The sequence below is a fragment of the Amia ocellicauda genome, chromosome 10 (genome assembly GCF_036373705.1).
Source record: "Amia ocellicauda isolate fAmiCal2 chromosome 10, fAmiCal2.hap1, whole genome shotgun sequence".
In the NCBI taxonomy this organism is placed as follows: Eukaryota; Metazoa; Chordata; class Actinopteri; order Amiiformes; family Amiidae; genus Amia; species Amia ocellicauda.
The window spans coordinates 35,119,074-35,146,922 of record NC_089859.1 but is presented as its reverse complement, the minus strand read 5'-3'; the positions used below and the strand labels follow the sequence as shown (position 1 = coordinate 35,146,922).

General features: G+C 36.5%; 1 protein-coding gene across 5 annotated transcripts in view; it reads right to left on the bottom strand.

The window, feature by feature from the left end:
- fhod3a (formin homology 2 domain containing 3a) overlaps positions 1–21,311 on the bottom strand; it is a 248,677-nt gene extending 227,366 nt beyond the window's left edge. For 3 of the 5 annotated variants that reach the window (XM_066715996.1, XM_066715997.1, XM_066715998.1), the window contains exons 1-2: positions 20,786–21,309; positions 6,342–6,448 (exon numbers count right to left, since the gene is read on the bottom strand). In XM_066715996.1, the coding sequence (XP_066572093.1) occupies positions 6,342–6,448; positions 20,786–20,950 (272 nt within the window). In that variant the 5' untranslated portion in view covers positions 20,951–21,309. Of the gene's footprint in view, positions 1–6,341; positions 6,449–20,785 lie in introns of all 5 variants that reach the window. The other 2 variants (XM_066715994.1, XM_066715995.1) reach the window with 1 other exon arrangement.
- Positions 21,312–27,849: the final 6,538 nt, after the last annotated feature.

Sequence of the window (27,849 nt, the reverse complement as noted above, 5' to 3'; positions counted from 1 at the left end):
CAAATAAGTCAAAAGTCACGTATAGTATAGGTAATCCTGATCTGACTTTTAATTTCCCTTAATTTTACTTGTTTACCTCAAAAAGCTTAGAGAATGACAAGCAAAACCTATAGTCAACACATCCTGTACCTCTGTAAGATAATTAAGGCAATGTTAAGATTTTGTAGTAGTTTATTTAAGATGTAAAAATCACTTAAAAAGGGGACCATAGACATAAAACATTCAGGACCAAGTCGGTCCACAGCTGTAATATCCAGAGAATGTCATATCCAGAGAAGTAATCAGAATTATGTTTTTGAATAGTTTTCAGTTTGGATTGCCTTTCACACCAGAAGTACCTTAAACTTAAAGGGACAGAGTTGATAAAATGGCAAGTGTCTCCACATTGTAAGTGCTGTCCCATTCTTTTTGGTTTAATGAGTTAATAACCTATTCTGTTCCAGTTAAAATAAAAAGCTCTCATTACAATGTGTCTTCATATTACTAGATTCATTTACAAGGCCTATCTACAGACCCTGCCATCTCTTTATTTGTATTGTAACTTGCATTTGTCAATTTATTCCACCACAATGTATTGTTAATCCCAAAGATGATTTGTGTTTGTCATTTGTTAACTAACGAACACACACATTTTAAAAATAAGCAGAATCAAAGGTTGCCCCCCCAACAAAAAAATCCAGATAAACGCATTTCAAAAAAGTTATAAATTGATTTGCATGTTAATGAGTGAAATAAGTATTTGATCTCCTATCAATCAGCAAGATTTCTGGCTCCCAGGTGTCTTTTATACAGGTAACGAGCTGAGATTAGGAGCACTCTCTTAAAGGGAGTGCTCCTAATCTCAGCTCGTTACCTGTATAAAAGACACCTGTCCACAGAAGCAATCAATCAATCAGATTCCAAATTCTCCACCATGGCCAAGACCAAAGAGCTGTCCAAGGATGTCAGGGACAAGTTTGTAGACCTACACAAGGCTGGAATGGGCTACAAGACCATCGCCAAGCAGCTTGGTGAGAAGGTGACAACAGTTGGTGCGATTATTCGCAAATGGAAGAAACACAAAATAACTGTAAGTCTCCCACGGTCTGGGGCTCCATGCAAGATCTCACCTCGTGGAGTTTCAATGATCATGAGAATGGTGAGGAATCAGCCCAGAACTACACGGCAGGATCTTGTTAATGATCTCAAGGCAGCTGGGTCCATAGTCACCAAGAAAACAATTGAAGGACTGTGAAGGACTGAAATCCTGAAGCGCCCGCAAGGTCCCCCTGCTCAAGAAAGCACATGCACAGGCCCATCTGAAGTTTGCCAATGAACATCTGAATGATTCAGAGGAGAACTGGGTGTAAGTGTTGTGGTCAGATGAGACCAAATTCGAGCTCTTTGGCATCAACTCAACTTGCCGTGTTTGGAGGAGGAGGAATGCTGCCTATGACCCCAAGAACACCATCCCCACCGTCAAACATGGAGGTGGAAACATTATGCTTTGGGGGTGTTTTTCTGCTAAGGGGACAGGACAACTGCACCGCATCAAAGGGACGATGGACGGGGCCATGTACCGTCAAATCTTGGGTGAGAACTTCCTTCCCTCAGCCAGGGCATTGAAAATGGGTCGTGGATGGGTATTCCAGCATGACAATGACCCAAAACACACAGCCAAGGCAACAAAGGAGTGGCTCAAGAAGAAGCACATTAAGGTCCTGGAGTGGCCTAGCCAGTCTCCAGACCTTAATCCCATAGAAAATCTGTGGAGGGAGCTGAAGGTTCGAGTTGCCAAACGTCAGCCTTGGATGACTTGGAAAGGATCTGCAAAGAGGAGTGTGACAAAATCCCTCCTGAGATGTGTGCAAACCTGGTGGCCAACTACAAGAAACGTCTGACCTCTGTGATTGCCAACAAGGGTTTTGCCACCAAGTACTAAGTCGAAGGGGTCAAATACTTATTTCCCTCATTAACATGCAAATCAATTTATAACTTTTTTGAAATGCGTTTTTCTGGATTTTTTGTTGTTATTCTGTCTCTCACTGTTAAAATACACCTACCATTAAAATTATAGACTGATCATTTCTTTGTCAGTGGGCAAACGTTCAAAATCAGCAGGGGATCAAATACTTTCTTCCCTCACTGTAGGCATCATAGGAATGTGCTCACTGTAAAGGCTATCTAATAATAATTCATCATATACAGTAGGATGTAAAGTTCATGATTATCTGTAAAGCAGTTCAAATTTATAATAAATACATGTTATGTAACCAAGTGAATAAATAGCAACATAGTCACACTATTTAGTTCAAATGCACCTATCTAGCCATCTCACTGCAAATCACACTTGCACGTAAACAGGTCTAAAATTATGTCAAAATAAGAAAAGATCAATAAAAATATCCACTCCTGGGTATGAATATGTCCATTAATATTCAAACATGTCCACAGAAATGTTCCATTTCAACAGCAAAAATGTGTGTGTGCAAACACCATTATTGTAAGTCTAATGTCATGAGCCAGTTTTATTTTGTGATTTCTACTCATGAAGTGCATAAAATTCCATTTAAAGTGTAAAGTGATTTTGAGTTCATTGCATAGTTTACTCAAAATGTATCAAAATACTGTGATTCCAAACTATAAGACACAATAGCATAGCTGATTGCATGGATTATTTAAGTAACAGCTGTTTTCATGCTGGTGAGCTTGTAAGTTATATGTCCAATACAATCCATTTCAAGATGTTAAATTACATTTGTTGAATCTACATGGATGCAAGCTTCCATTTTACAAAGCCAACAGTCAATACAGGTATATTCTGTACAGTTTTTAACACCACTGCCCAGGTTCACAAATACAGGGAACAATAGACCACAGTAAGTGTACAGTACAAGAGTAAAGTACAGCAAGCCCTCAAGTTTCAGATCAACAAAACATGAACATAATTTAAGGCCAATCATTATAAAGAACTGCTTTTAAAATGCATATTTGGAGAACCTGCTGTAAGCGCTAAAAATGTAAATGTAATCAAAGTTTCAAAACACTTCAGAACTAAGGACTGGTTAATAAGAAATGGAGCGGTAGAGATCCAAGATGATAAACGTAAGAGTTTAAAGCAGGTTGTGTTTCATTACTCCAGTTAAGCCTTACTTCAAGGGCCAAGGGAAGTGCTGTTCTCGTATAAGGCATGTTTCAGTCATTATGCATGTAACTGCAGCAATGAAAACATAAAACAGCCATCTGTAATTGAAAAATCCTGTATTAAGCATGCTGGAGTTTCCTTACAATATCAGAGAGAATATACTACAAGAATTGCACTTGGTTTAGTTCATGGTTAGTCTTTAGTTGTGGGTCCTAATGGTCAACAGTAACGCATTGCTAGTCCTCTATTACAGTAATGATAAATCACAAAGTTGCACTGTGAAATAATTCCTCAAGTTCAAGATTTCTTGAAGCTAATATATTAATGAACATTTTATCTCTTAATAATTAAAGAGCAATAGAGTTATAGGTTTGTTGAAGTCTATCTTTTATCTGCCGCATTGACAGTAACAGATAATTTGAGTTTTTTCTGTGAATTATAGTTTCAGATTCTGATGAGGTGCAAAGCATGTTTATCCAGTAAGTCCTAGATAAGGAGACACCAAGAGGCATCTAAAAATGTTTATGGAAAACAAGGGGGGTTGCTTCAGATCTTCTAATACAACACAGCATGTTTTACCATGTACCATACCCATTTAGTGAAATGATACACATTGTTTTCATTATTTATTTCAAAGCAGAACTTTCCCTTATGGGTGAGGTTATCACCATATAGTCATTTAAAACAAAAAACAAAAATATGTTTTTAATACTTTTTCAACCACTAAATTTTTTTTAGCAAAAAACAAGCTATTTGGGTGTGGATATTCTGTAGCAATATTATTACAATTCCCATTGCAAGCCTTAAGCCTGTATAAGACTTTAAATCCTGTTCAAAGTCTGTAAAACTGACCCTCCCACCCCTTCATACAAATGCCAATGTAAATGGCCAGATCTGAGCATCAGACATTTCCTTTCACAAGTATGTTAAACTGATTTAAGAACTTAAAACCACTTCTATCAGAACTTTTAAAAATACATTTTTTTTCCATGCCTTCTAAGTATGTAGGTCAGCCTTAGCCTAACAGCATCAGATGAAGCAACCTTAATATGTAAAGCAAAAAATGTATAATGAAATAATACTATTTTGTTCCAACAATGAACCGTGTACCTTTTATTCTCTTACAAAAACCGGGCTTAGGGTTGTGAACTTTAGTACACACACGTCATGCAGAAATACTCTGTTATTATAAAAAAAAATCCTCCTTCTTGATTTTTTATTCCTTTTTTGGAAAGCTGTATGGATTTAATAACACAGATAATCTATTGTTTGCCCAAAAAAGCAGAGCCAGTTGGCATTACAACATGAAGGCTGTCTGGCTAAGAGGAGGTATCACTATTCATTTTCAGAGAAATTTCACATTTTTTTAGCTGTCTTACATAGCCACAATTCATTAAATAATGTATCCCCCTTTCTCTTCTGGTAACACAAAAGAGGTAATCTTTCAATTAAATGTATTTGCTGTAGAAATATAAACTGATATGCTGCCACTTTTACAAAAGGACACCTGGAAAATCTTCTTTTCAGAGAGAAGGACACTTAATAGCAACCCATGAACACAGAGAGAGATAACTAAAAGCAGGGAAGATAGGGGGTATGGGAGAATAATTGATTATGTCAATCCCTCTAACTTAAAAAAAATATATATGATGATGAATAAAACTACTGTCCTGATAGGTTTAATAGTATCAATTTCACAGCCAGGAGGAGAGAGATTATAGGAAATTAATATCAAGTCCCTGAGGCAAGTGACTTCAAACCAATTTCTTGAACAAAGATCAAATTGTATCAACACATTTTAGAACATAAAACATAACATCTTATTTTTGCTGAAAACAATTGCTATTAAATCCCTTTCCCTATGTGTTTTCCTCATCAGAAATTGAATTTATTTTCTGGGCATCCTCTTGAGCTAAATATCTTGTGAGTAGATGTGGGTACTGTCAGGTTGCAGCTCGGTTAACCCTCCCCTTTAAATGTAAACTGGCAGTGAGTTGTTTTTATTGAGCACTAATGCTCATTTCACAGCTGCTTATGGAATATATGGTCTACAACAATGATACAGTGGTTTCATTCCATCATTCGTTTCACAAGTTTTGTTTTGTTGTGGGAACAGTAAAGCAGGGTTGAGTTGCCATATCAGATCTCAGGCTTAGTGATAGTGGTTGCAGGAATTACAAACAGTGAAGCAGTTTTAAGAATGTGGGAGAGTGTAGCTTACTTAGGCTTAAATGTTGCATGCCATGTGCCTAGCTAAGTTCCTAGGCCAAGCACTTTAGTAGGAACTGTACAGTGCTCCTGCCTGCTGTAGGCAACTCATAAAGTGTAATTTCATTACTGTCTGGCTTTTTGTTACGGTTTTTAACTGAACTGCTGATTCTTGCCTGTTGTTGTAGCTAATTAACTCAGATACAATTATTGACTTCAACAACAGCCCAGACAAATTCAAGTGAGCAGTTCCAAACATGGTCACAACATCTGCATCAAGTCCTGTAGTAAAAAAGCTTGTTTAAGACCTGTTACAAAATCTAAAATAATAATGTATACTGCAACACTGCTGAAGGCTACTGTGTAAATGACATATCTGCTCTCTCTAACATTTACATTAGTATACTGAATGATACTTATAAAACCGATGTATTACACACATACACCACAGCAGGTACACCCATTGTGAGAAAAAGCATCAGAACACAGATCACAACGTACTGGGGACGAATGAACATATAGAGCTCATATAGAGCTCTTGAAGTCCTGTTTCTCATTAGTGGGTCTTCTCATGCTTTATGTATTCTCACACAATACCCCCACATTTGCCAGTAAGTATGTTGCACAGCTATAAGGATAGAATATTTCAAGCAGGTTTCTCTGAATAGGCCACATTGATTTCAAACTAAGTGCTCCTAGCTGTACAAAACTATAAAAGCTGATTTTTCATGGCTTATTAAGCTGTGAGCCATATGCTTTCCATACCATACCTTTCCACAGCACCATTGTATATATATAAACTGCCATTTTAAAACCCCCACAGTCACTTAGAATGCACAGTGAATCAGCTCACACTTGCTGGCAAACTAAAAGAAGACACAAAAAATCCTTTCCTGAGGGTGTCAAATCTATGCATTCCCTTTTTCAAAGCAGGTTGAAAGCAGAACATGTGGACAACTATAGCAGAACTCCCCCGCCTTCAGAAAACAAAGAAAAGGGCATTTCTTACCCAGCATCCTCCTGAAACCCTTCCAGTTCATCCCTCTGTTCAGCCAGAGTAGATTCCAAATCCAAATAGGTTCCATTGTGAGAGAGTTGCAGGGCACAGTCATCGAGCTGTAACGACAAATACCACACATAGTGCTATTGTCATGAACTTGGTTAAAATCACACCAATAATATAAGTGAGAGGTATTGAAGGGTTACTGTGGATAGCCTACAGACAGGAAAATGATGGTTTCAGAGCTCTGTGCTATCTAAATTTATGTCTGTGGCATAAGGATAACACAACATGAGTTAAAAGAAAACAAAAACCCTGCAAAAATTAGACAATCCTAATTATGCTGGAGGGATTACAAATGACAAGGCTGTGTATTTTACTTCTACTTTTTGTATCTCTTACCAAATCCTACCCCATATCTCCTCTATAGTAAGGAATGTTAGTATTTAAGGCATCACTCTCCACTATGAAAAAAAATTGATTTGCTGCACTCTCTCTCTCATAAGTAACTTATTTTATCCCATTTGTAACCATGCAGCTCGTTCACTTGAGTTCACTTGAGTTAAAACAGCCATGAGGTTTGAGATTGTTTAATTTTGTTTTCTATTTTATTTCCTAGTTTTACAACACACACATTTAGGTTTTATGTGACCAAATACTTTTTCAATAAATAACATCAGCAAGTAAACACCCCAGTTTTAACACATTTACAATTTGGCTGGAACGATTTTGTGCATTTCGAATTTGCAGTGCGACATACAAAATAGCATAAAACAACTGCCCTCACGATCCAGACAATTAATTTATTCAGTTCACGGAATTACAATTCTTGTATGGCCAGGGGAGAAGGCCAGAAATGCTTCATGTGTGCATAAATGTTTCAGATTTGTCAGACACAAATTCAGCACATTGGGATGTATGACAAATGGGCATTCCTTAGGATGTCTCCACACCATTAAAGGTCACATGAAAAGGAGGCTGAAAGTGCTTTTAATTCTCAGCAGTTGTAGAACCTAATTGGAGCATCCATTATACAGCGGTGAGGCATGGAGTGTAACACTAACCTATATTTCAACATCACTGGGAGAATAGCATGTTTGTTAACAGTCAATTAAGGTCAAATAATGGGTTTTAAAATTCCCAGGTGGCTACCACAACCCATGTTTTAGATCAGTCGGTTTGTATTTTTGAACCAACCCCCCACCACCACCTTTAACTACTTCCCTATTGAGTTGTTTGGACCCCAGAGGATTTCAGCTGTTCTTTATTAATCCTAAATATGGCCTAGCCAGCATGGGGTCCTGCAGTTCTAGTGTTGGAAGGCTATGGTTCCTGACAAACCCTGCTTAAAATTATATCAGTATTTTATTTGTATTTGCTTTATGTGTCTTAATTAAACACCTGCTAAATTATATAAGAGGCAGGGTTGGGGGTGGTGGGGGGAATCTCTATTTCAAAGAGTTTGCAAATCCTTACAAATTGGTAAGAGCCTGAATGGTTCTCGGTGGGATATGGGAGGCTATGAAAAGGAGCAAAACCAGCAGCAGTGTTCATATGTAGACTATATGGAGTAGGGCGGGGGTGTTGCTCACAGAGCAATATATCATGATACAAAATGTTTAATCACACCAGTAATCAGATATCAACAACAGAGAGTAGAATAACTGAGAGACTATATCAAATAGACCATGCCCAACCCCTATCCATTTTAACTTTAAGAAATACAGACACCAGTGTAATAAAAAGTATCTATAGAATTGTAAAAATAAGTATATAACATAATAGTTCCCAGTATCAGAAAAAAAACATTGTCTAAAAGAAACCGCAAACAGCATTATGTTTGCATGAGCTGAAGCACGGATGTAGACAGGGCCTCTTAGCAAGTCAATTGAAAATCTTCTTCTGTCTTTCCCATAAAAGCCTAATCTAGTGTTGCCTAGCAATGGTAAACTTGTGGCTTTTGTATGGTATTAAGGACTACGGTGTCCTCAAAATAACTGAGCTGAAAAGAGGGACATTAAGAATGAGAGAAAATAAATATATGGTTTGTCTAGACAATATTACTTTTGAAATAGGAAGATTTTTCCTTATTTAATCCAGTGCTGGAAATAATATAATAACTATAAACTACATTATTTTAGTCATGCAGATCTCATCCAAAGTTTAATGAAAATTCTCTAAATCCAAAAAAGACTACAGTATACATATTGATTTTATTCAAACATTTACATTTGAACAAATAGGTCTGTCTCAAGTTTCTATATTTTATCTTGTTCAAAGTGTAATTGTATTATAATTAACGCTTTTAACAATGTGATTCTCTTAATTATATTTGTTAACATTTAAACTGCACATCTAACATGAGTCAATACATTTATAGAAAATATTTGTTCTGTAAACACAAGTTTTATCTGAAACTAATTTGTAGATAGTAAAAACAAAATAGCAAACTGTGTCTAGAAGCAGGACTTAGCAATAACAATCTAACTGAAAATGCTTTATTTGATCTTCCAATAGAACAATGATTTTAAGAATGCATGTGGTTCTTGTTCAAATATTTTTCTGTCAAAACCGCCCCATATTTAATTGAGCCACCAACACATGTGACAAAATGTGAAATGTGACAATGTGACAAAACATCAAGCACAAAACAGAGCAGACATACACACCAACAAGAATGCATCTGGCAGTTGGGTTGCAGGGCCTGATACAGTTAGTGATTCAAAAGGTTGGTATTTATATCTTGGAAGTACCACATGGAAAACTGGATAATTTAACTTTTGGGTAAGCTCATTTTCATATGGAAAGGCCCTGTAATGTTTGTTTGTGTGTCATGGCCAGAAAACTGTGAAAAAAATGGAGTGCAAGAGATCAGTGTTAAGAGTTTAGCCCAGGGAACCCCACTCTCTGTCTCAGTGGGGTTTTAACCTTTATGTCAGACACATGGGTAGACAACAACCTCTAGTCCCCAGGGGCTGCATTCCACAGCAGAGATGGTGAAGGAGTGAGAAGAACACAAAGTGGCAGGCTGCAGTTCCAGTTTTAACAGGGATGGATGTGATTTATCCTGGAATCGCAGATACTTCACTCCAACTTTTGGAAATATGCCAAAGCCTTGCACAGAAAAATCAAGGAGCGTGACAAAAAAACAACAAAAAACAACAACATAAGAGCAAAGACTTTGCCTCCGTCATTCAACCATATTCAAAACTTTGACAAACATGACACAAAAATGCCATAAAGGATATGTCTAGTCTTTTGTAATAAGTGTATGCTAACAGAATTCAAAAACATATGAAGTAACTGAAGAAAAATGACGGAATGAAAAAAACTAAAACTTGTGTTTATGTTTTTCCTGATTGTGCAACAAAAAAGAGAAATATAAATTGAATTTACCAGCAGAGGAATTACATCAAGTCCTGATACAACCATAAAGGATTACATTATTAACATTTTTGTTGTTCATGCAAACATTTTATACTGCTCCACATGTGGCAACATCTAAAATGCACTTTTCCATGAATTCATTTAATTAAAAAAAAGGTACTTGTTACTGCTAAACACATTACAGTCCCATTACTTTGATCTGGATAACCATTCCATTTATTTTCAGCTGTTTTCTGTGGTATAATGTTTGAGTAGTGAAGCAAAACATATGGTCTGTTAGAATAACACTCACTGGATTGTCATGTAATTTCCTTTAAGCAGAAAAACTAAATGATACAATGTCTGCTCCTAAAATAACAATGTAATTTCTAAACCACACTTTCTCCTTTACAGCCCCTTCTACCACGCAAACGACAGAGCATTCACAAATCTCTGTAATGTGTTTGTTGAGTGTTTAACATTTACTGGAGCTGTTAGATTTTAGTGATTTTAATATGAATATGAATATAAACAAGTTTTACAATGTTTTATATTTTATACCATTTATAAACATATACACAGTTATAAACACTAATGAGAATATTGTACATATACTATATGAATGTGTCTCATGGTGTCAACTGGTCCTAATATGAAAAACAACACAATAATCTTGTTTAATGTCAAATCAATCTTTCAGAAAACTAATTTGCTTGTGTATTATAAATGTTTTTTGTAACATAAGGAGATTGCATTTCTTTTTTCTCTTTCTTTTAAAGTGTGGTAAATTCAGTTCAGTTGAACTAGAACATTTCTCTGCTTATTTTTGAATATGTGAAGAAAGTCAATAGATCCTCAAAAAATAACAATTACATATGATGTTTTCACAAAACATGTTCCCTGAAAAAATGCAAGCTATATGGAAACAAAATATGGTATATGTATGAGTGTGTTTCTTTTAAAATTAGGCCCCCACACCACATTACACATTACATAGACAATACAAGCCCCCCACGCCCCCAACACCACTACCTGTTGGTTAACCAACCAATTCAAAATGCAACTGAACTGATATGAAGGAATAAACAGATCATTAACTGACCATTCACCCAATGCAGACACAAATCTGGTGACTATACTATTTATATCACATAAGGATCTTTAAACATAATGAGCATATCATTTCTTATTATATGTAGGATATCTTCACCTTTAAACTACATAGAGGTTTGCCAACCCAAGAACGGATCATCTTGTATAAGAAAATCTAACCAATTGCTCCCCATATAAGAGTCTAATTCATTTCTTTGTCAGGTAGGGACCTCCATCCATTTAAGGGCTCTTGTCTCCTCCCCCACTCTGCAGGCTAGCAGCCTGCTAGACTGCTTGTTTTGTGATTATTGGATTAAGGCTGCATTCAGTTAATAATGCTTATACTCCTCTATCCTTACAGCAGAGAGAAGGTCAAATCTCTATCGTTTTAATGTTCTTGGAAAATTATTTATTTCCAAGAATCATTCCTTGATTTTTTGGTCATCATAGATGTGGTTTGTTGTACACCAGAAAGCCAGCATACCAACCTTTTCTAAATAGATTATTCCTTAAGCAGTTTCTCCATATCATTATTCTTCTTATAAATAGCATAACTTGAAAATGTACACAATGTGTACATCTTTAAATCAACAGAAACAAAAATACTTCCAGCTATAGAATGTACATCAATGTCCAGGAGTCCAAACTCCCCTGAGTTTCTACAGAGTAACAGATTACATATATGAAAGTTTTCTGGATGCATGCTTTTAAAGAATCTAATAACAAGAGTATATCGTACACTTCATCTCTTTAAGATGTTTAACTACCTTGAATCCTAAAATTGGCGAGCTCCGGAATAGTTGGCACAGCAACAGTAGTAAGGGGGTTCGCTTAACAGCTGGGACTCATTGCTTGGGTTGACCCAGATATTTAATTGTGGAGGATATAAGAAGGTAGCTTAAAATGCAATTACTGAGAAAGTAATGCAAGCTATCACTCAGAAATCTTTGCTTCCTGCCAGCCAGGACTTTTAGGCCAGTGCCAATGTTTCTGGACCACATTCCTTTTCTTCTATGCCCTTTTTATTATTCTGCACAGTTAACAGGCCAAGCATTAAAAGCTGCCAACTGAGTTTCACCAGGTGCTTTGTATTAATGAAAGCTATGTAGTGCAATGCAGTTCTAATTTAGTCTCTCTAGACAAGAAACAGACGCTTATGGATTGTGAGGCTTGCATCATGTTAGCGTTGCGCAGAGAACATGGTACAAGATCTAGAATTTCCCTCATTGCATCAGCCCTTAGCACATTCAATGCAATGGGGAGATGAATAGGGGTTTTCAAAAGATCTCTTCACACAATAGGCTATATCTGACTGTGAAAAGTTTGTGTGATTTTGGCCTTGTGCAATAAACGTCACTGAAGCCACTGGTTTCATGTGATCATAGTCAGCTGTATATCAAGTTATTTTAGTTAAGACTCTTCTCTGATATAAGACCTTTGGAAAGTGATATGCTCTTGGACCTAAGCATTTCCACTTTCACACCTATAAACGCCTAAAGAGTCAACAAATCTTCCATGTCAAAAACACTAGTCTCTGGGTATAGAGGATCTGTGCACTCGTGACAACCCAGAGGAGTGATGTCAGAACAAAATGGTTCAATAAGGAGACCAAGCCCTGTCACATGACCATGAAAGTATCTGTGTTCAACCAAGCAAAAATAATTGTAATTTAAGTGAATGCATCTAAATTCAGGATTGTTTTTATGTGCAAGACAACCTCCTCAACAACCATTCAAAAAAATGTACAACTCCAAGGTTGAATAATTTGACACTTAGCAGGTATGAATGCATTTACTATACGTCAACAAATTCATTCAGAGACTCCAGAGCTGTCCAGCATCGCCTGAATCAAACCATACGTCAAGTATAGTAACTGTTGAAATAAAGATAGATTCATGTATAGTGTATTCCTTTCAGTACTTATAAAGATATGTTTCCAATTAAGCTTAACCACTGTCAATCCTAATAAATTATATCTAACAGCAGTGCAGTGAGACATTAAAAAGATCATCAGATCCATTCCAATAATTCCATCGGAAGGGCCTACGTGATGTGCAGTAATGTAGTCCCACAGCTTATTACGATCAGCCCGTTATCCATGGAATGAGATTTTTCTTCTAAATTATCACTGCAGCAGCCAGACTACACAGCTTTCAAAAAATAAGGTGGTAATTAAAAAGCAAACCAAAACGTGCAGTTCCTCTCTAGTGGGCAAATGAAAACAGGCCAGGCCAGGGGCAGAGATCTCAGTGGCGAACCACACCGCTCTGGCGCCATGGACCACTAGGGTCAGAAGTTGAGGACACGCTTCTCTTGGCAAATGCAAACCGAACACATCCACATCTTTTGCTGCCTTTCCCTAACAAGATAATGCCTACCTTTATCCAGCCATATTGCTTTAACAGCAAAAAATAGATTCTCTAAACAATTCCTGCAATCAGAATTACCAAGGCCTAGGAGCCGCACAGTTGAGTCACTGGCAAAACAGCCCTTTTTGTTTGGGATATTTTGTATTGTATTATGAATAAAGTTAAAAATGTATTTTAAATATGGGTTGCATACTAGCACATTAGTGTTGGTGGGCTGTTTTGCTCAGGATCTTTTTTGTTGCAGTCGTCTTAACATATTGCAGGCTTACCCAATTTATTAAAGTATTTGGTTGCTACAACAAAGTGTCTGCAGCAGGGAGACTTGAAGTATGTAAAGATGTATTCCTTTATTTGTTTTAGAAAAGAGGGTTTCAGCAGAGAAGCACAAGTTACGTAATAAAGCACTAAATTGTTAAGAATCTTAAGCAAATATTACCTAACAGTGCATAAAACTGACCAACATTTTATAGTATTTAGAAAAACACCCAATTAAACCTTCATAATCAAATAAAATACTGTATATAAAAACAGTTTACAGTGTGCTAGGGAATGGGGTCTACACTGTGTTATTATCTGTTAGGGAAAATGGGCCTTCAGAATTATATCAGTATCACTTTGCCCAAACGGACAAAAAATTAAGTTAATTAGTCAAATGATTAAAATGATATGAGCCTTAGATGTTGTATAGCCACAGCTATAACAAGGCATAATCCAAAGAATAGTTTATTATGCAAAGGGGAAAAAAAAAAAGAATGGGGAAAAAAAGCCTATACCAAGTAGGCTAACCTCTAGTGCTCTTGGTCATAACAAAATATCAGGAAGCCAAACCATGTCTGGTGTAAACCTACCTTTACTGTGGCTATCCCATAATTCATCAGCCACAGCCCTTAAACCATTTCACTAAATCAGCTGCACAAGTTCACTGTAACACTCCTTAATTTCCTTTGGGCATACTAACTATTTCTTTGAAATACAAGGCAGCATAAAACTCAAATGTACATGTGTTCATAAGATTTAATGGTACCACAGGCTAAAGGAAGTGTGAGGGTATGGTAAAGCTCCTTAAAAATACAACCTTCTGTAACTTTCCATTTTGTAAGTCTTGCTGCACTTTAGTCTGAGCGAATGCACCTGCTACAATACATACCACCTGAGCGTAAGCTACATTAGGACTGCTGTCAAACTGAGTAACCCCTTATGGTGGAGTGAGATCTCAAATGAGGATTCACTTTTGTGGAATAAAAGAAGGAAAAGGAGGCACTCATTCATTATCTATAAACCTGATGCAGAGGGGGAAGAGAAATTTCACAAGACGCTGTTGTGTTATCCACCAAAACCTCTTTTCCTTGAAAGAGCAAGACACTGAACAAGCTGAACAACTTGTTATCCAGCAATGACAGATTCAAATTTGATCTCTGGGAGACAAACACAGATACATTGTCCTTGGAAAAATAAAACAACCTGCAAGCTAGTTAACCATCTACAATTATGTAAACCAGATGCTGGCAAAGGGTTGAGGTAACAATTTGACGTGTACAGTGACTGCTACAAGTGAGGGTTCTATACTTTATGTCTTCAAGTGACAGCTAGCTGGAAACACCAGCAGACTGGAATCAACATTCCCCAGGACTCAGACCATGTTTGAGCAAGGGCTATTTATACCCCAATGATCTGTAAATCAGTATTGCAACGACGTCATCATCGGCTCAGATGGGAAAGAAAAGCAGCAGCACAGTATTACTGAGGACTTTATCACGTTTATGAACCCTTTATCACATAATATAATAATACACAAACTATTGTGAAAAGGTTTAACACTTAACATCTTGAACATTTTTTCAGATAAGTCAGGTTGGCATTAATAAAAAATGTGAACAAATGTTATTCATACACACATACATTGAATTGAATAGAATAGGAGAGAGAGAGAGAGAAACATATAGATGGTAAAAGACTTAAGAAATATTTATGAACCTTCCCTGTAACCTTGTCAGTAGCCAGGGCCTACCAGCAATTTTTAAACTTATTATAACTGTGTGAAGACAACTTTCCTTTATGTTGAACTAGGGCTGTGCGATATGACGATATACACTCACCTAAAGGATTATTAGGAACACCATACTAATACTGTGTTTGACCCCCCTTTCTGTTTACGCCAAATTCTGACTCTACCATCTGAATGTCTCAACAGAAATCGAGACTCATCAGACCAGGCAACATTTTTCCAGTCTTCAACTGTCCAATTTTGGTGAGCTTGTGCAAATTGTAGCCTCTTTTTCCTATTTGTAGTGGAGATGAGTGGTACCCGGTGGGGTCTTCTGCTGTTGTAGCCCATCCGCCTCAAGGTTGTACGTGTTGTGGCTTCACAAATGCTTTGCTGCATACCTCGGTTGTAACGAGTGGTTATTTCAGTCAAAGTTGCTCTTCTATCAGCTTGAATCAGTCGGCCCATTCTCCTCTGACCTCTAGCATCAACAAGGCATTTTCGCCCACAGGACTGCCGCATACTGGATGTTTTTCCCTTTTCACACCATTCTTTGTAAACCCTAGAAATGGTTGTGCGTGAAAATCCCAGTAACTGAGCAGATTGTGAAATACTCAGACCGGCCCGTCTGGCACCAACAACCATGCCACGCTCAAAATTGCTTAAATCACCTTTCTTTCCCATTCAGACATTCAGTTTGGAGTTCAGGAGATTGTCTTGACCAGGACCACACCCCTAAATGCATTGAAGCAACTGCCATGTGATTGGTCGGTTAGATAATTGCATTAATGAGAAACTGAACAGGTGTTCCTAATAATCCTTTAGGTGAGTGTATATCGTATGACGATATCGTTTCATATTATGCTATATCGTTTATATCGTGGTGTCGCAAATTGCAATCTTTACGGCAGTATTTTTCGTCACTAGGACTCTTTGCGTTCTTCCCGGTTTTTCCACACGTGTCGGATGCGGCAAGAAATGTGCATCAGAAACAGACAGACATGAGGACAGTGAATTGACACACAATAACCAACACAACCAAGAGATACTTTAATGCGCAAGCGCACACGGTCCTCCCCGCTCTCATCGCCGGGCTGAACTCGATTTGCGCGCACCCCCACCCCAGCTAATTTAGATTGAAACCATTTGTACAAAATTAATAAACGTTTGTTTGCTTTTTAATTAATTGGAAAGCAATGCAAACACATGCAGAAAGTATAATTTTCTTTTCATTAAGATGGTGAAGTGGTTCAATTATTATTATTATTATTTATTATTATTATTATTATTATTATTAACTATTTTGTATTCACAACGTGCTGTACTTGTAAGTAGAATCGAAACGCGACAGTCAGAGGAGAAATGTCTCAGTCTAGTAGATGTTAATGCGCCACTATAAACCCGGCTGTGCTAAATCTACCTGAATCTGTACCTTTTACAGCGCATGTGTTGCGTGATCACTATTACTTGTGGTATTGTTGTTATGTGACAGTAAATCATACTGTGTATATGTATATATGTGCTCTGAGGAAGATAAGTCAAAACGCGTAAGCATTATGATGTTCACTTTTTCTCTACTAAATAATTTTTGAGACATCGGTAAATATGGACTGTTTTTAGACGGGAGCTGCTGTACCATCCTCCTAATATAATGCGGATAACAGTTCTATATAAAATCCCTGGGATAAGGCACCCCGCATTTAAGATTTAATAAAACTATTGAAACGCCAGCTATTTTTAAACTTTAAACATATATAGATATATATATATATATATGCCATAACAACATAACACACGTAATAGTAATCACACAACACTTGCCCTGTAATGTGTTGCATTCTGCATATATTTACCATGACAGCCTGCATGTAGTATTTGTTAGTTTTGCTTATTGGAGGATTAACGAAATACTTGTAGTTTGAATGTCTTTGGTCTTATTTTGTGGCTTGATTGGATAAAAACAAGAAATATCGAGATATATATCGTGCATCGCCCAAACTTATAAAAATATCGAGATATTATTTTTAAGTCATATCGCCCAGCCCTATGTCTAACCAATTCAAGGGGTTTATTCAGAGTAAACTATGTAATGCATTATCCAGTTTTAAAACCAGATGCCATTATAATCTGAAATTCGTGAATACCATCTGAAAGAAAATCTTGTTTTTCCATCACGAATTATTACAGTGCAAACACTTTATTTCAACCGCCCATAAAAAGGTCATTCAAAAATGATTATATTCAATTTACATGCCATAACAAAGTAACTGGAGAAAATAACATTTTGTACTGTAGCAGTTTTAATAAGTTGGCGGTTACTCAAGATTATTGCCTTAAAATTGGTCTAAATGACCAATCTTGTATACACAGTAAATGTGACAAGTGTTCTTTTAATTTTTAAAAACTAAAGGGCCATTCCTATTCTGTTTGTAAAGGCAAGCACTCTCTATATGAATCCCAGAAACATGCCTTTTCCATAGCATCCTGTAGGTTTTGTGACTTATGTACAAAGCAATAATAAAACAGCATCAAAATATATTGGACTGACAGGAAGATATCAGCTTACTTCAACTTCTGATTAGAACCCCTGTGCTTTTACCACCTAAACAATGGTGATCCAATGTTTTTCCTCCACAGATGCCCAAACTGTTTCTTTTTTGCATTAATTTTTTAAGTAAAATTATTGATTACATTTCAGGACAGTTAAAACCAAGTACAGTACCACTACAGCTATTATAAGGCAAAGCTAATATATTGTGACAAATCTTGACTTAATAAAGCTCATGTTTTTTGTTAATATTAAGCATCTCTCCAGTTATCAAAGAAAGAAAACAATACTTGGATAGGTGAATGACAGCAATGAAAAGTCAATTGATAGTTTACTGGGAAATCAATTACAAAATCAAGCTCCAAAGCTCCAAAATATTGCAAGGATTTCCCAAGTACCACAATAAGTTCACATAAATAATCATCATCATAATAATAATGTAATGCATTTCTGTATACAAATGTATATAGTATGGCAGATAAAAAGGTAATGCGGAAGAAGATTAAATAAAGTCAGTGTTAAAGTCCAGCCACTCAAATAATTTCCTCTACCACCATTTTAATTAGGGCCTCCTCAGACATTTGAAAATAAACTCAGAGTTCATAAATAATTGCCACATATTTGGCATTTGTTTTCACAACATGTAGAGAAGACAGAAGACAGGGGCTGGGTATGAATACTAGCCTACACTTAAAAATAAACTTCATTTTAAGGATTTATTTTCAGGTTATCCATATCCAAATATAATTTAAACTTAAATTATGTTCATAAATTGAACAGATTGTGATATACCTTTCTTTCAGTTTACTTATCATACCTTTCTCCATTTTTAGGTTATTGTATTTTTCAAATTTTGGGAGGTGTGGGGGGTAGCATTCATTTTGTTTTTCCTACAGATGCTAATTTGAATTCCTACAAACAACAATTTCAGATGAAAGCACGTTCCAAATGTCTCCTCTTGGTCATAGTATATTTTAAATGTTTTTGTTTGTCTGTTCTGGCTTTTTCTCAAATGTCTCCTACACCGTATGTGACAGCGGATATTAGTTGAACCACTCTTCTGAACTGTCGGTTCACCTCACTTACAGGTCTCCCACATAGTCTCACGGTTACCCATTATTTACATGGTTGATGAGAATAGTGAGGCTTGGTTACAAAACTGAAAAAAAAAACTATCACATCTTACAGAGTGATTACACATGACGAAGCGTAGGTAAGAAGAGCATTAATCCTGCTTCTGGATAATGGCCATTTGAGAACACACTAGATTCTTCGGCATGCAGAAAGGTGTGAGGATTCATTATCCGCTCCTGCAGTGACGGGTTTGTGTACCACACCCTTTGAAAAATGTGCCTGGCTGTCATCTGCAGGCCTTGTATTATATCCTTGCTTTGACTTGAGTTCAACTTCAAGTCAATCTCTACTACAGTAAAATGTAAATGGGGCAAATGTACCCTACAATAAAACTGTAGGTGATCAGTGATAACTTCTTTACTGACATAATGGGGTCATTAGCTAGTAACAACTGAAGAAAAAAAGAGAGACTTGGAGAGCATCCAAAACCTGTAATACTAGCTCGTACCTTAGCAAAGCTCTGTTGTTGTGCTTGTTTTCTCCATGATCAAATAATGTCATCCAATTGAACCATATCGCTCAGCATCACTCTTCAGCATAGTGATTCTATTTTACTGCAATTCAAGAGTCAATTGGTCGAACCCATACTGTTCTGATAGAAGACAATTGTACTATTTTTAAAGATTTTGTTCAGAGACATGGACAATGTCAAAAATAGTTCAAGCTGCCACATCTAGTGTGTGTGAGAGAGGGAGAGAGTGTGTATATGTGTGTGTGTAGGATACATGTAATTTATATTTTTTTGCTGTGGTTATAGTGTTTTTTTTTTTTTTTTTATGAATGCTTCGAGGACAGCAACCGGGTCCTGATGAACTCGCAAGCACTGCAGTCTGCTGTCCCCAGCTGCACATTTCACAAATGCACCACCAAACTGATTTTAATCAATTCATCACATACACCTGAGAAAACAGTGTATTTACATTTTCCTGCAGGCGACATATGCATCAGCTGATACCATTTTTAAGAAGCAAGTAGCTCTTGATTGACTATAAATAACATGTGTTTCTCCATCGTAAACTAAGCTGGCAGTTTTAAAATAGCACCAGCAGGCAAACTGATCCGACAGCTCGACCCACTCGGCCGTCCGGAGTTCACATCTGACTGGCTACTTTGTTTGAATTAACCAAACAGAAACTAAACAGATCCCAAACTGTGACAGACCGGATCATTAAAACTTTGAAAAAAAAAAAAAAGGCAATTCTGTCAAACACAAATACAGTTTCATTACCAAGCAAGAGTTATTGTGGAGTGTTTCTGGTTGGCTTCACAAACGAAATCGATTACCTCAATAATTCACAGCACTGCAGTCCGGTACTGTAACTACAACCGTGACGCTATTCATCACTAATGTGTGCAAACTTTACACTTGATGTAAACATTTTTTTTTCTGAGTTATTTAACTTAAACACAGATTGCTCAATAAACCTGAGATCATTTTCTCTCTAGAGTCGTGGACGGCTGGCCGTACAGCAGCGAGGCATCATTCACGGCACTGCAGTATTTCTGTTGCGCACGAAACCTCATTGCGGAGCAACAACCTGTCATTTATTTTAGTCTCTCTCGATTAGCACTTTTAAATGAATGACTGAACTCGATCTGGGCAGAAACCCTCTGCTTTGTGAGGCAACACCTCGGAAATATACAGGAGGTGTTCTCTGTAGACGCAGACTAAACATTTAAATCCAGACTTAATCCCAAAGAACACAATTATTATATAAAAAGCTCCCCTCTATACACGTCAAAGTTAGCGAAGAGGTGCACGGTTTCCAGAATACCAGTCTTGCTTTGTTAGCCACCTCCTTCAAAATAGGATGTGTATCTCGTAAATGTGCAAGGTAATGCATGCACGTAAGTGGCTACGTCGCGGTGAAATGGACAGACAAAGCAAGAGATGGAAACAGTAAAGACTAAACAGTAAATAAGAGTTTGCACTGCATGCAGGCGAGTGCGGATACCGTACCTTCTGAGGGGCTTTAAGCAGCCTGTGGACTCCCGCAATCTGGTTGATGAGAGGAATATCTTCCCTGAATGTATATAAAGGTGGTCTCGTAGGTTCGGGGAAATTGGTGCTGTTGAAAGGATCGGTATCATCTAAAAACTGAACCCTGCACACAAACGTAGCCATGATGTATCCATGCAAAATGGGGTACTACAATAAGTAACCCAGTCCTCCGCAATACTGCAGACAATCCAGAGAGCAGCAGGTTGCAGAGTTTCAGCAGCAGCAGTGCTCTTCAGTGGCGTTTAAAGTTATCCTGTGACTTAGCTGCTCCGTATCCACGTCCCATCGGTAACTGGGGAAAGTCAAACAATGGTAATGCGTTGGATCCAGGATGCCGTTTTGTTGCTGTCGTTTCTATTGAAGGTCCCCTGACCCAAGAAGGACAGCTATTTCCAAGGGCATTACGGGCAAGGTGCTGCCAGGCTGAGGCCAGTATGACAAGCAGTCTCGGCGCCTGCCGTGTGGAAGTGCAGCGGTAGGCAGAGCTCCCCCCACCCACAGCAGCAGCCTCAGCCTCAGCGCAGCTCACCGAGGGCATCGTCTTTACGCAAGCGAACCAGCGACACCGAGTGGTCAAACCTAACGTGCAATTATCTTTTAAAATTGCACTGCTGAAGTTGCACATCTACATTGTTATTATTTTTAGTATGATCATTAGACTGCATGTCAGAGCATGCAGAGTCTTGTCTTGCAAAATATTTTGTAATTATTATTATTATTATTATTATTATTATTATTATTATTATGGGAACATGCAGGCTTGTTTTCTTCTAATATTTTTATTACTACTTCTACTACTGCTACTACCACTACTAGTACTACTACTACCAACAACAACAACAACAACAACAACAATCATTTCTTGTTCCATTATGATTATTAATCTGCCTTTATTGCCTAATCTTTTCCTTATTGGGCTCATATTTGCATATTATGATTATGACTATGATGTAAAAACAGTTTGATTACTCTTGGGGATATTTCCATTGTAAGATCAATTTTAATAATATTAATACTTACATATATTACATACATATGCTACTATTATTAACATACCTGCTACTATACTACAGCTGCTAACCTACTTACTTGTACATACTATTACTGAGGTATACTACTCCTAACCTACATTATACTATCACTACTTCGATTACAAACTATCAATGACATAATTTGGCACACTACAATATAGCCTAAATAATTCATATCCAGTAATATATCATGCAAAAGTACTGTAACATTCAGACAAATTATCTTCAGATTATCTTCGGATTACATTATTATGTATTATTATTATTTTTATTTATCCAGGGCGACTTACAACATAAGTGCAATACAAAGTGCAAGAATACATTTAAGTACAAGGCATGAAACATTACAAATTCAAATTTACACTAAACATAGCAATTCAAAATATAATACATTTTACAGTATGTATTATAGTATTTATAATAATAATAATTCACCACCCAGGTTGTTTTCAAGCCTATAAAATGGCAAACATTAAGGTAATTACTTTCACATTGGGTAAAACAAAAAGAATGACACATGGTTGAAATATAGTTTTTAAACCCAAAGAGAAGTTATGATAGTATTTAGTATCCCATTTAAGATTTATGAGGGCATCAAGATATTGCACAGATATGTTTGTATGAGTAAAATATATGCAAAGCTGCAAATAAATAGTTTGAGAGACCTGGTCAAAAAAATCTCAGCTCAAGCTGGAGATTTGTGGATGTAGGCCAAAGATTAAGCTTCTTTTCACGGAAACAGAAAACAGTATCCTAAACCAAAACATAGATAATGACATTAAGCAATGTTATTTGATGTTTGTGATACGCAGTCGGATTACATGTTTGTTATTTCCATTGCAGGAACTAAACTACATAATTGACATAAAAAGGACAGACACAATGAAGCAGTCACTTGTTCTTTGGGGACTGGATACCTCTGTGTAAAGTACGAATGCACAATACTGACTGAAAAGACTGTCCTACAGGTCACTAGTAAAAATTATAAAAAAATTATAATATGTAGTAACTTTAAAAGCTTGTTTGCCACAGGATGATTTTTGTTTCCATAGCAAGGAACTATTAAGGTTAGTAAAAGTTTCTACAGACAAGAAACATGTGCCAAAGCCACTGTCATAGTGAAGCTCTGCATTTAGCATAAATCAGTTTCCACTATTTTCGTGTTTTAGTGTTCGTCTATCTACAGGAATTAATCCTTCCCAAAAAACTAAAATAGTTCTGAGGTGCATAAATGGTAATACAGATATGCTCCAATTTACAGAAGAACTGGAAGGGGTCAATGTTGTGTGATCTTCAAAACACACCGCAAGATATTACAGGTTACTTACAGGTGTAATCCTCTTTGATCTATGTGGAACACTGGGACATGACAACAAGAAAGATATACTGCTGACACTTTAAGCAATTTCAGAAAATGCATTTTAATCCAACTGATTAACAAAGGAATAACCCCTCAATGTATTATGCACTTGTTCTCAGTTCAGTGGCTGATAAATGTTCCATGTTCAGCCTTTACATTTAATTGTCAACAGAACTCTGAGAAGGGCTAAAGGCCCTGATGCCTTTCTTAAAGTACTTCTTAAATCAATCTCAGTCTGTAGCTACAAGTTGTGACTGCTAAAGAATTTCAATTCCTGAATGGACTAAGCCCCTTTTTAGAATCCCCATTTTAACCTGTATCCATTTAGAAAACAGTGTTGTATAATAATACATTTTCAACAGAAGGGAAGGCAGTGGTAGCATCTAATTTTTCCAGTTATACAATTTTGTTTCTTCTACACCCTACACTGTTTTCCGAAAGAGTTTTTCAACTTACAATGTGTAAGAGCATTTCAAACAACTTTCTAAACCTCATCTTAAAGGAAAAAACATTGCACTAAACACAGGTTGGGGCCTATAATCCAATCCTCACATGTCAGCTATGCTATAGTTAATTATTATAGGGATTCATAGAGTTTGGCTGAGCACTGCTATTGTCAGGAGAAAAGAATATCAACCAGGGTTTCCTTGTGGCTTGCTGGGAAGCTATATGCCTCCAGTGTTATCAGATAGAGCTATGAATATGAATAGTCCTATGAATAATGCCTTAGCCCTGATGTTTAAGCTACAGTTTTAGAAGAAGGAGGTGGCTTGACAGTGCAGGTTTCAGAGGATGCCTTATCTTAATATTGAATTAAATTTTAAAAGAGCAGTACTGAAACAACAATGATAAATATGCTACCCAATACCAAACATAAAAAAGGAGACACAAACATGGCAGTACCAGGTTGCTTGGACTTGTGCATCATACAGGGGCTGATGTAGAAAACTGCTTATACTATGAAACTGGACATTGCTGCTATATTTAGATTTTAAACCAGACATACTAAGGAATAAAAATGTACTTTTTTTGTTTGTTTGTTTGTATTGAAACAACTGGTGAAAATACTAATATGTCTTCGAGTGGGACATTTTCTACTTTTTTAAGGCCTGTTAGTGCACAGCGTGTCACAATGCTTGTGCAACTCTAATGATTGCTGGTGGGTTTTCAGGTAATTGGTTGTCATTAGCAACATGAGCTCCCCAGCCTCATGTGACAAATGTCCTTCTCAAATGAAATGTCCCCTGCTGATTTTGATTCATCACCACACTAATACTTATTTTTTTAATTTAGGCAGTTATTAATATTGCAGTATATTTCACAACTCACTAAACACATTCATCCCTGAAATATAGAGTATTTGTTTTTTTATATTAATCCGTGCAAACTAACATTGTGTTGATGAGCACAGCAGTTATATGAGGGAATCCAGGAAAGGTTTTCTTTTTCTTTTTTTTTTACATTAATTTTACTTTTCATGGGTTCAGAGTTCTAATACCCTGACTCTGAAATTGTGGACAGCATAATATAGTACAGTATCTTGCAAGATTCATTGCATTTGAAAGAGGGTGTATGCTTTTGAATATGTTTTCTACACAATAAACAAATGTTTTCCCCGCCCCTCTCTGAACAGAATAGAGACCCTACCCCCTTCCCAACACAAAACAGTACTGTAAGAAACTTTTTTCCATCTGCAAGAAAATAATGAAAAAAAAAGAAAATGCCTGCATAGTCTTCCTAACATTTACTTATCTGCTGCTGGCAGAAATTGGTGTGTAATACAGCTGTTGAACAGAGTAGATTGTGTTGCAGATGTTAAATTTGTCTTGCTTAAGGCTACTTCTACTGTGTATGTTCATTGTGTTCAAACAAGGTATTAGCTTCTGTTGCTGTGTTGACAGGAATGTTAAAATAAAGACAAACATCTGAAATACAGGGCATATCAACTATATATAGACAAATAAAGAAAAACATGAGAAAATATAAGAAAAATACTGGTGGCACATTGCTTGGAAGCAGTTTCTGTTAGCTTTACCGTGTGCTTTATTAAGTGCTTCTGCGGCTACACATTTTAGTTTCATGGATCTGTCTAGAGAGGAAAGCAATGGGTAAAATAAAACCTGATCATTTTGTAATTATGTAGTTTAGTTCCTGCATTGGAACAACAAACATGTAATCAGACTGTGTATCAAAAACATATCAAATAACATTGGTTAATTTCATCATCTATGTTTTGGTTTAGGATATTGTCTGCACTTGGTTTTCTGTTTCCGTGAAAAGAAGCTTAAACTTTGTAAAAGGTTCTGAAGTCATGTAAAAGACCTGAGTGCCTTCCCTAAAAGGCACTGGAAATCACCCACTCAACCTCTTCCCTAACCTCTTCTGTGATAATAGCTATTTTTTTAACCCTCCTCTAGGTTTTGATGTTTACTTAACCTCACTAAATTTTACAACACATGACTAAATCTAAGATGAAAGGGAAAAGCGGAGAAGATTTATATGTCTGAAAATGACTAAAGAGAGCAAATGAACTCATAAGCAATTTTATGAGTAAATGGCTGAAAATGCTCCTAGAGGGTACAATGTTCATGGTCCATTTCACCAGGTCCTAATTTCAGAGTGAAGCAATGGCCTTCATATAACAATTGTTTTCATACACTTTTTTTTATAAGAATGACTCCTTAATAACTCTATTTACAGGAAAGATGAGGAATGCTTAATATTCTGTCTAGTTTCCTGGCTGAGAAGTATCAAAATAAACCTCTAAATCTTTATTTCATTGTGGGACTAGTTGAAATTTGTTTCTTCATTTTTTCATTAGAGCACATCAAGATTATTTGGTGTATAAAACAAATTATCCTTTCACTGGAATGGAAATTATGGTGAAAACTGGCACAATTAAAATGCCGTTTTCCCTTAACAACCCTAATCAATCAGTGATGGGCTTCATCTTGAGTTGCCTCTTACTAACGGGGATTTGGTCAGTAGCCTTCAATTAAGGTTAATTGTTTATTTTTATTAATATACTTTCTTAGATTCGTAAAGAAGACAGTACTGGATTACAGAGAATTAAGCTGCTTCAGCTAATAAAATACAAATTGCTGCTAACAAATTCCAAGCTCTAATGTAGTCCCCTTTGTCATCAAGTGGTGGAATGGAAGAACTACATTTATATTAAAATAAAATTAATGTTTGAAGAAAATAGAGTTTATATTGTAAAGACCACAAACAAAATTGGATGTGGTAAACAGAGCAATTATTTGAAAGTACTGGAAAAGCAATACAACTGAATTAATTTAGAGGCCTGGATACTCTTCCATATTATGCATTACAATGTGAATTGGATACTCTGTTCAATGTGTCTTAATTGAAAAATATATAAATTAATGCTCTAGTTTTTATTTATGTAAATATGTGTAATAAAAGTTAAGGTATGATAGGTATTTCCTGCCAGCAGCCCATAGCTGATCAGCTGTTAACTATTCCTGCCACAGATTAAATATCTGAGGAACATTACAGATTTAATCAGGTGGTTTGTTTGTTTGTTTGTTTGTATGTTTAGATCATATCTTTACCTAGAGCGACTTGCAGGTGTCATAGAATACACCTCTCAGACGTTTTAGCATAATACAGTTAATTAAAAATACATGCAAAATACAATACACAGCAAGATAGCCTATAGATCCTAGTTAATGTGAAAATTGTAATTGTTAATTGTAAAAACTACTTTGATACAATGCAAAGTTAAATCCCTAATCTGTGCAGTGGATAGATTAGGCATAATTATGAATATTGTAAGATCAATATTAAGTTAATTATTTGGTGAAATACTACCCACTAGTGGGATTTGTTAGCAATTACTTTTTTGAAACACGGTATGTGGTAAAAAGCATTTGTTCTGCTATGGAACAGATCCTCCAGTGAAAGTCGGCCTTAAATCCTTCATGAACTGCAAATGCTTGCACACTTGCATTTCTTCCCTGCTTAGGCAAGGGATTCATAGCCTGACACTTCATCTTTAAAATGATTAAAATATAGAATATTACTAATACTATACATTTGTACTATGGCAATGTATGTTCAATATTTTGCTATACATTATTATTATTATTATCATTATTTATTTCTTAGCAAACGCCCTTGTCCAGGGTGACTTACAAAATATAAGAGCAATACAAAGTGCAATAATTCAGAGCAGTTCAAGGCATAATACATTTTACTAATTCAAATGTACACAAGTGTATATAAGATATACAGTTAACAGCTGATAAGTGCAGACAAGATGTTAAGTCACAGTCAAGGGCCAAGAGAAAGGGAGCATAAAGGAAATCAAAATAAATGAGTGATAGTAATGTAAAGGCAAGAAGTATGACAAAATGTTGTATAAGTGCAATCTTACAGGAGAATAAATTACTAAATTACAAGTACTGTCTGAAAAGATGCGTCTTGAGTAATCTCCGGAAGGAGGTCAGGGACTCTGCTGCTTTGACTTCAGTGGGAAGGTCATTCCACCATTTAAAGGCCAGGGATGAGAAGGAGCAGGCTCTGGAGGAAGGGGAGTGGAGAGGAGGCAGAGTTATTCTTCTGGCCCCGGAAGACTACAGTGGTGTGGAGGGGATGTATGGAGAGAC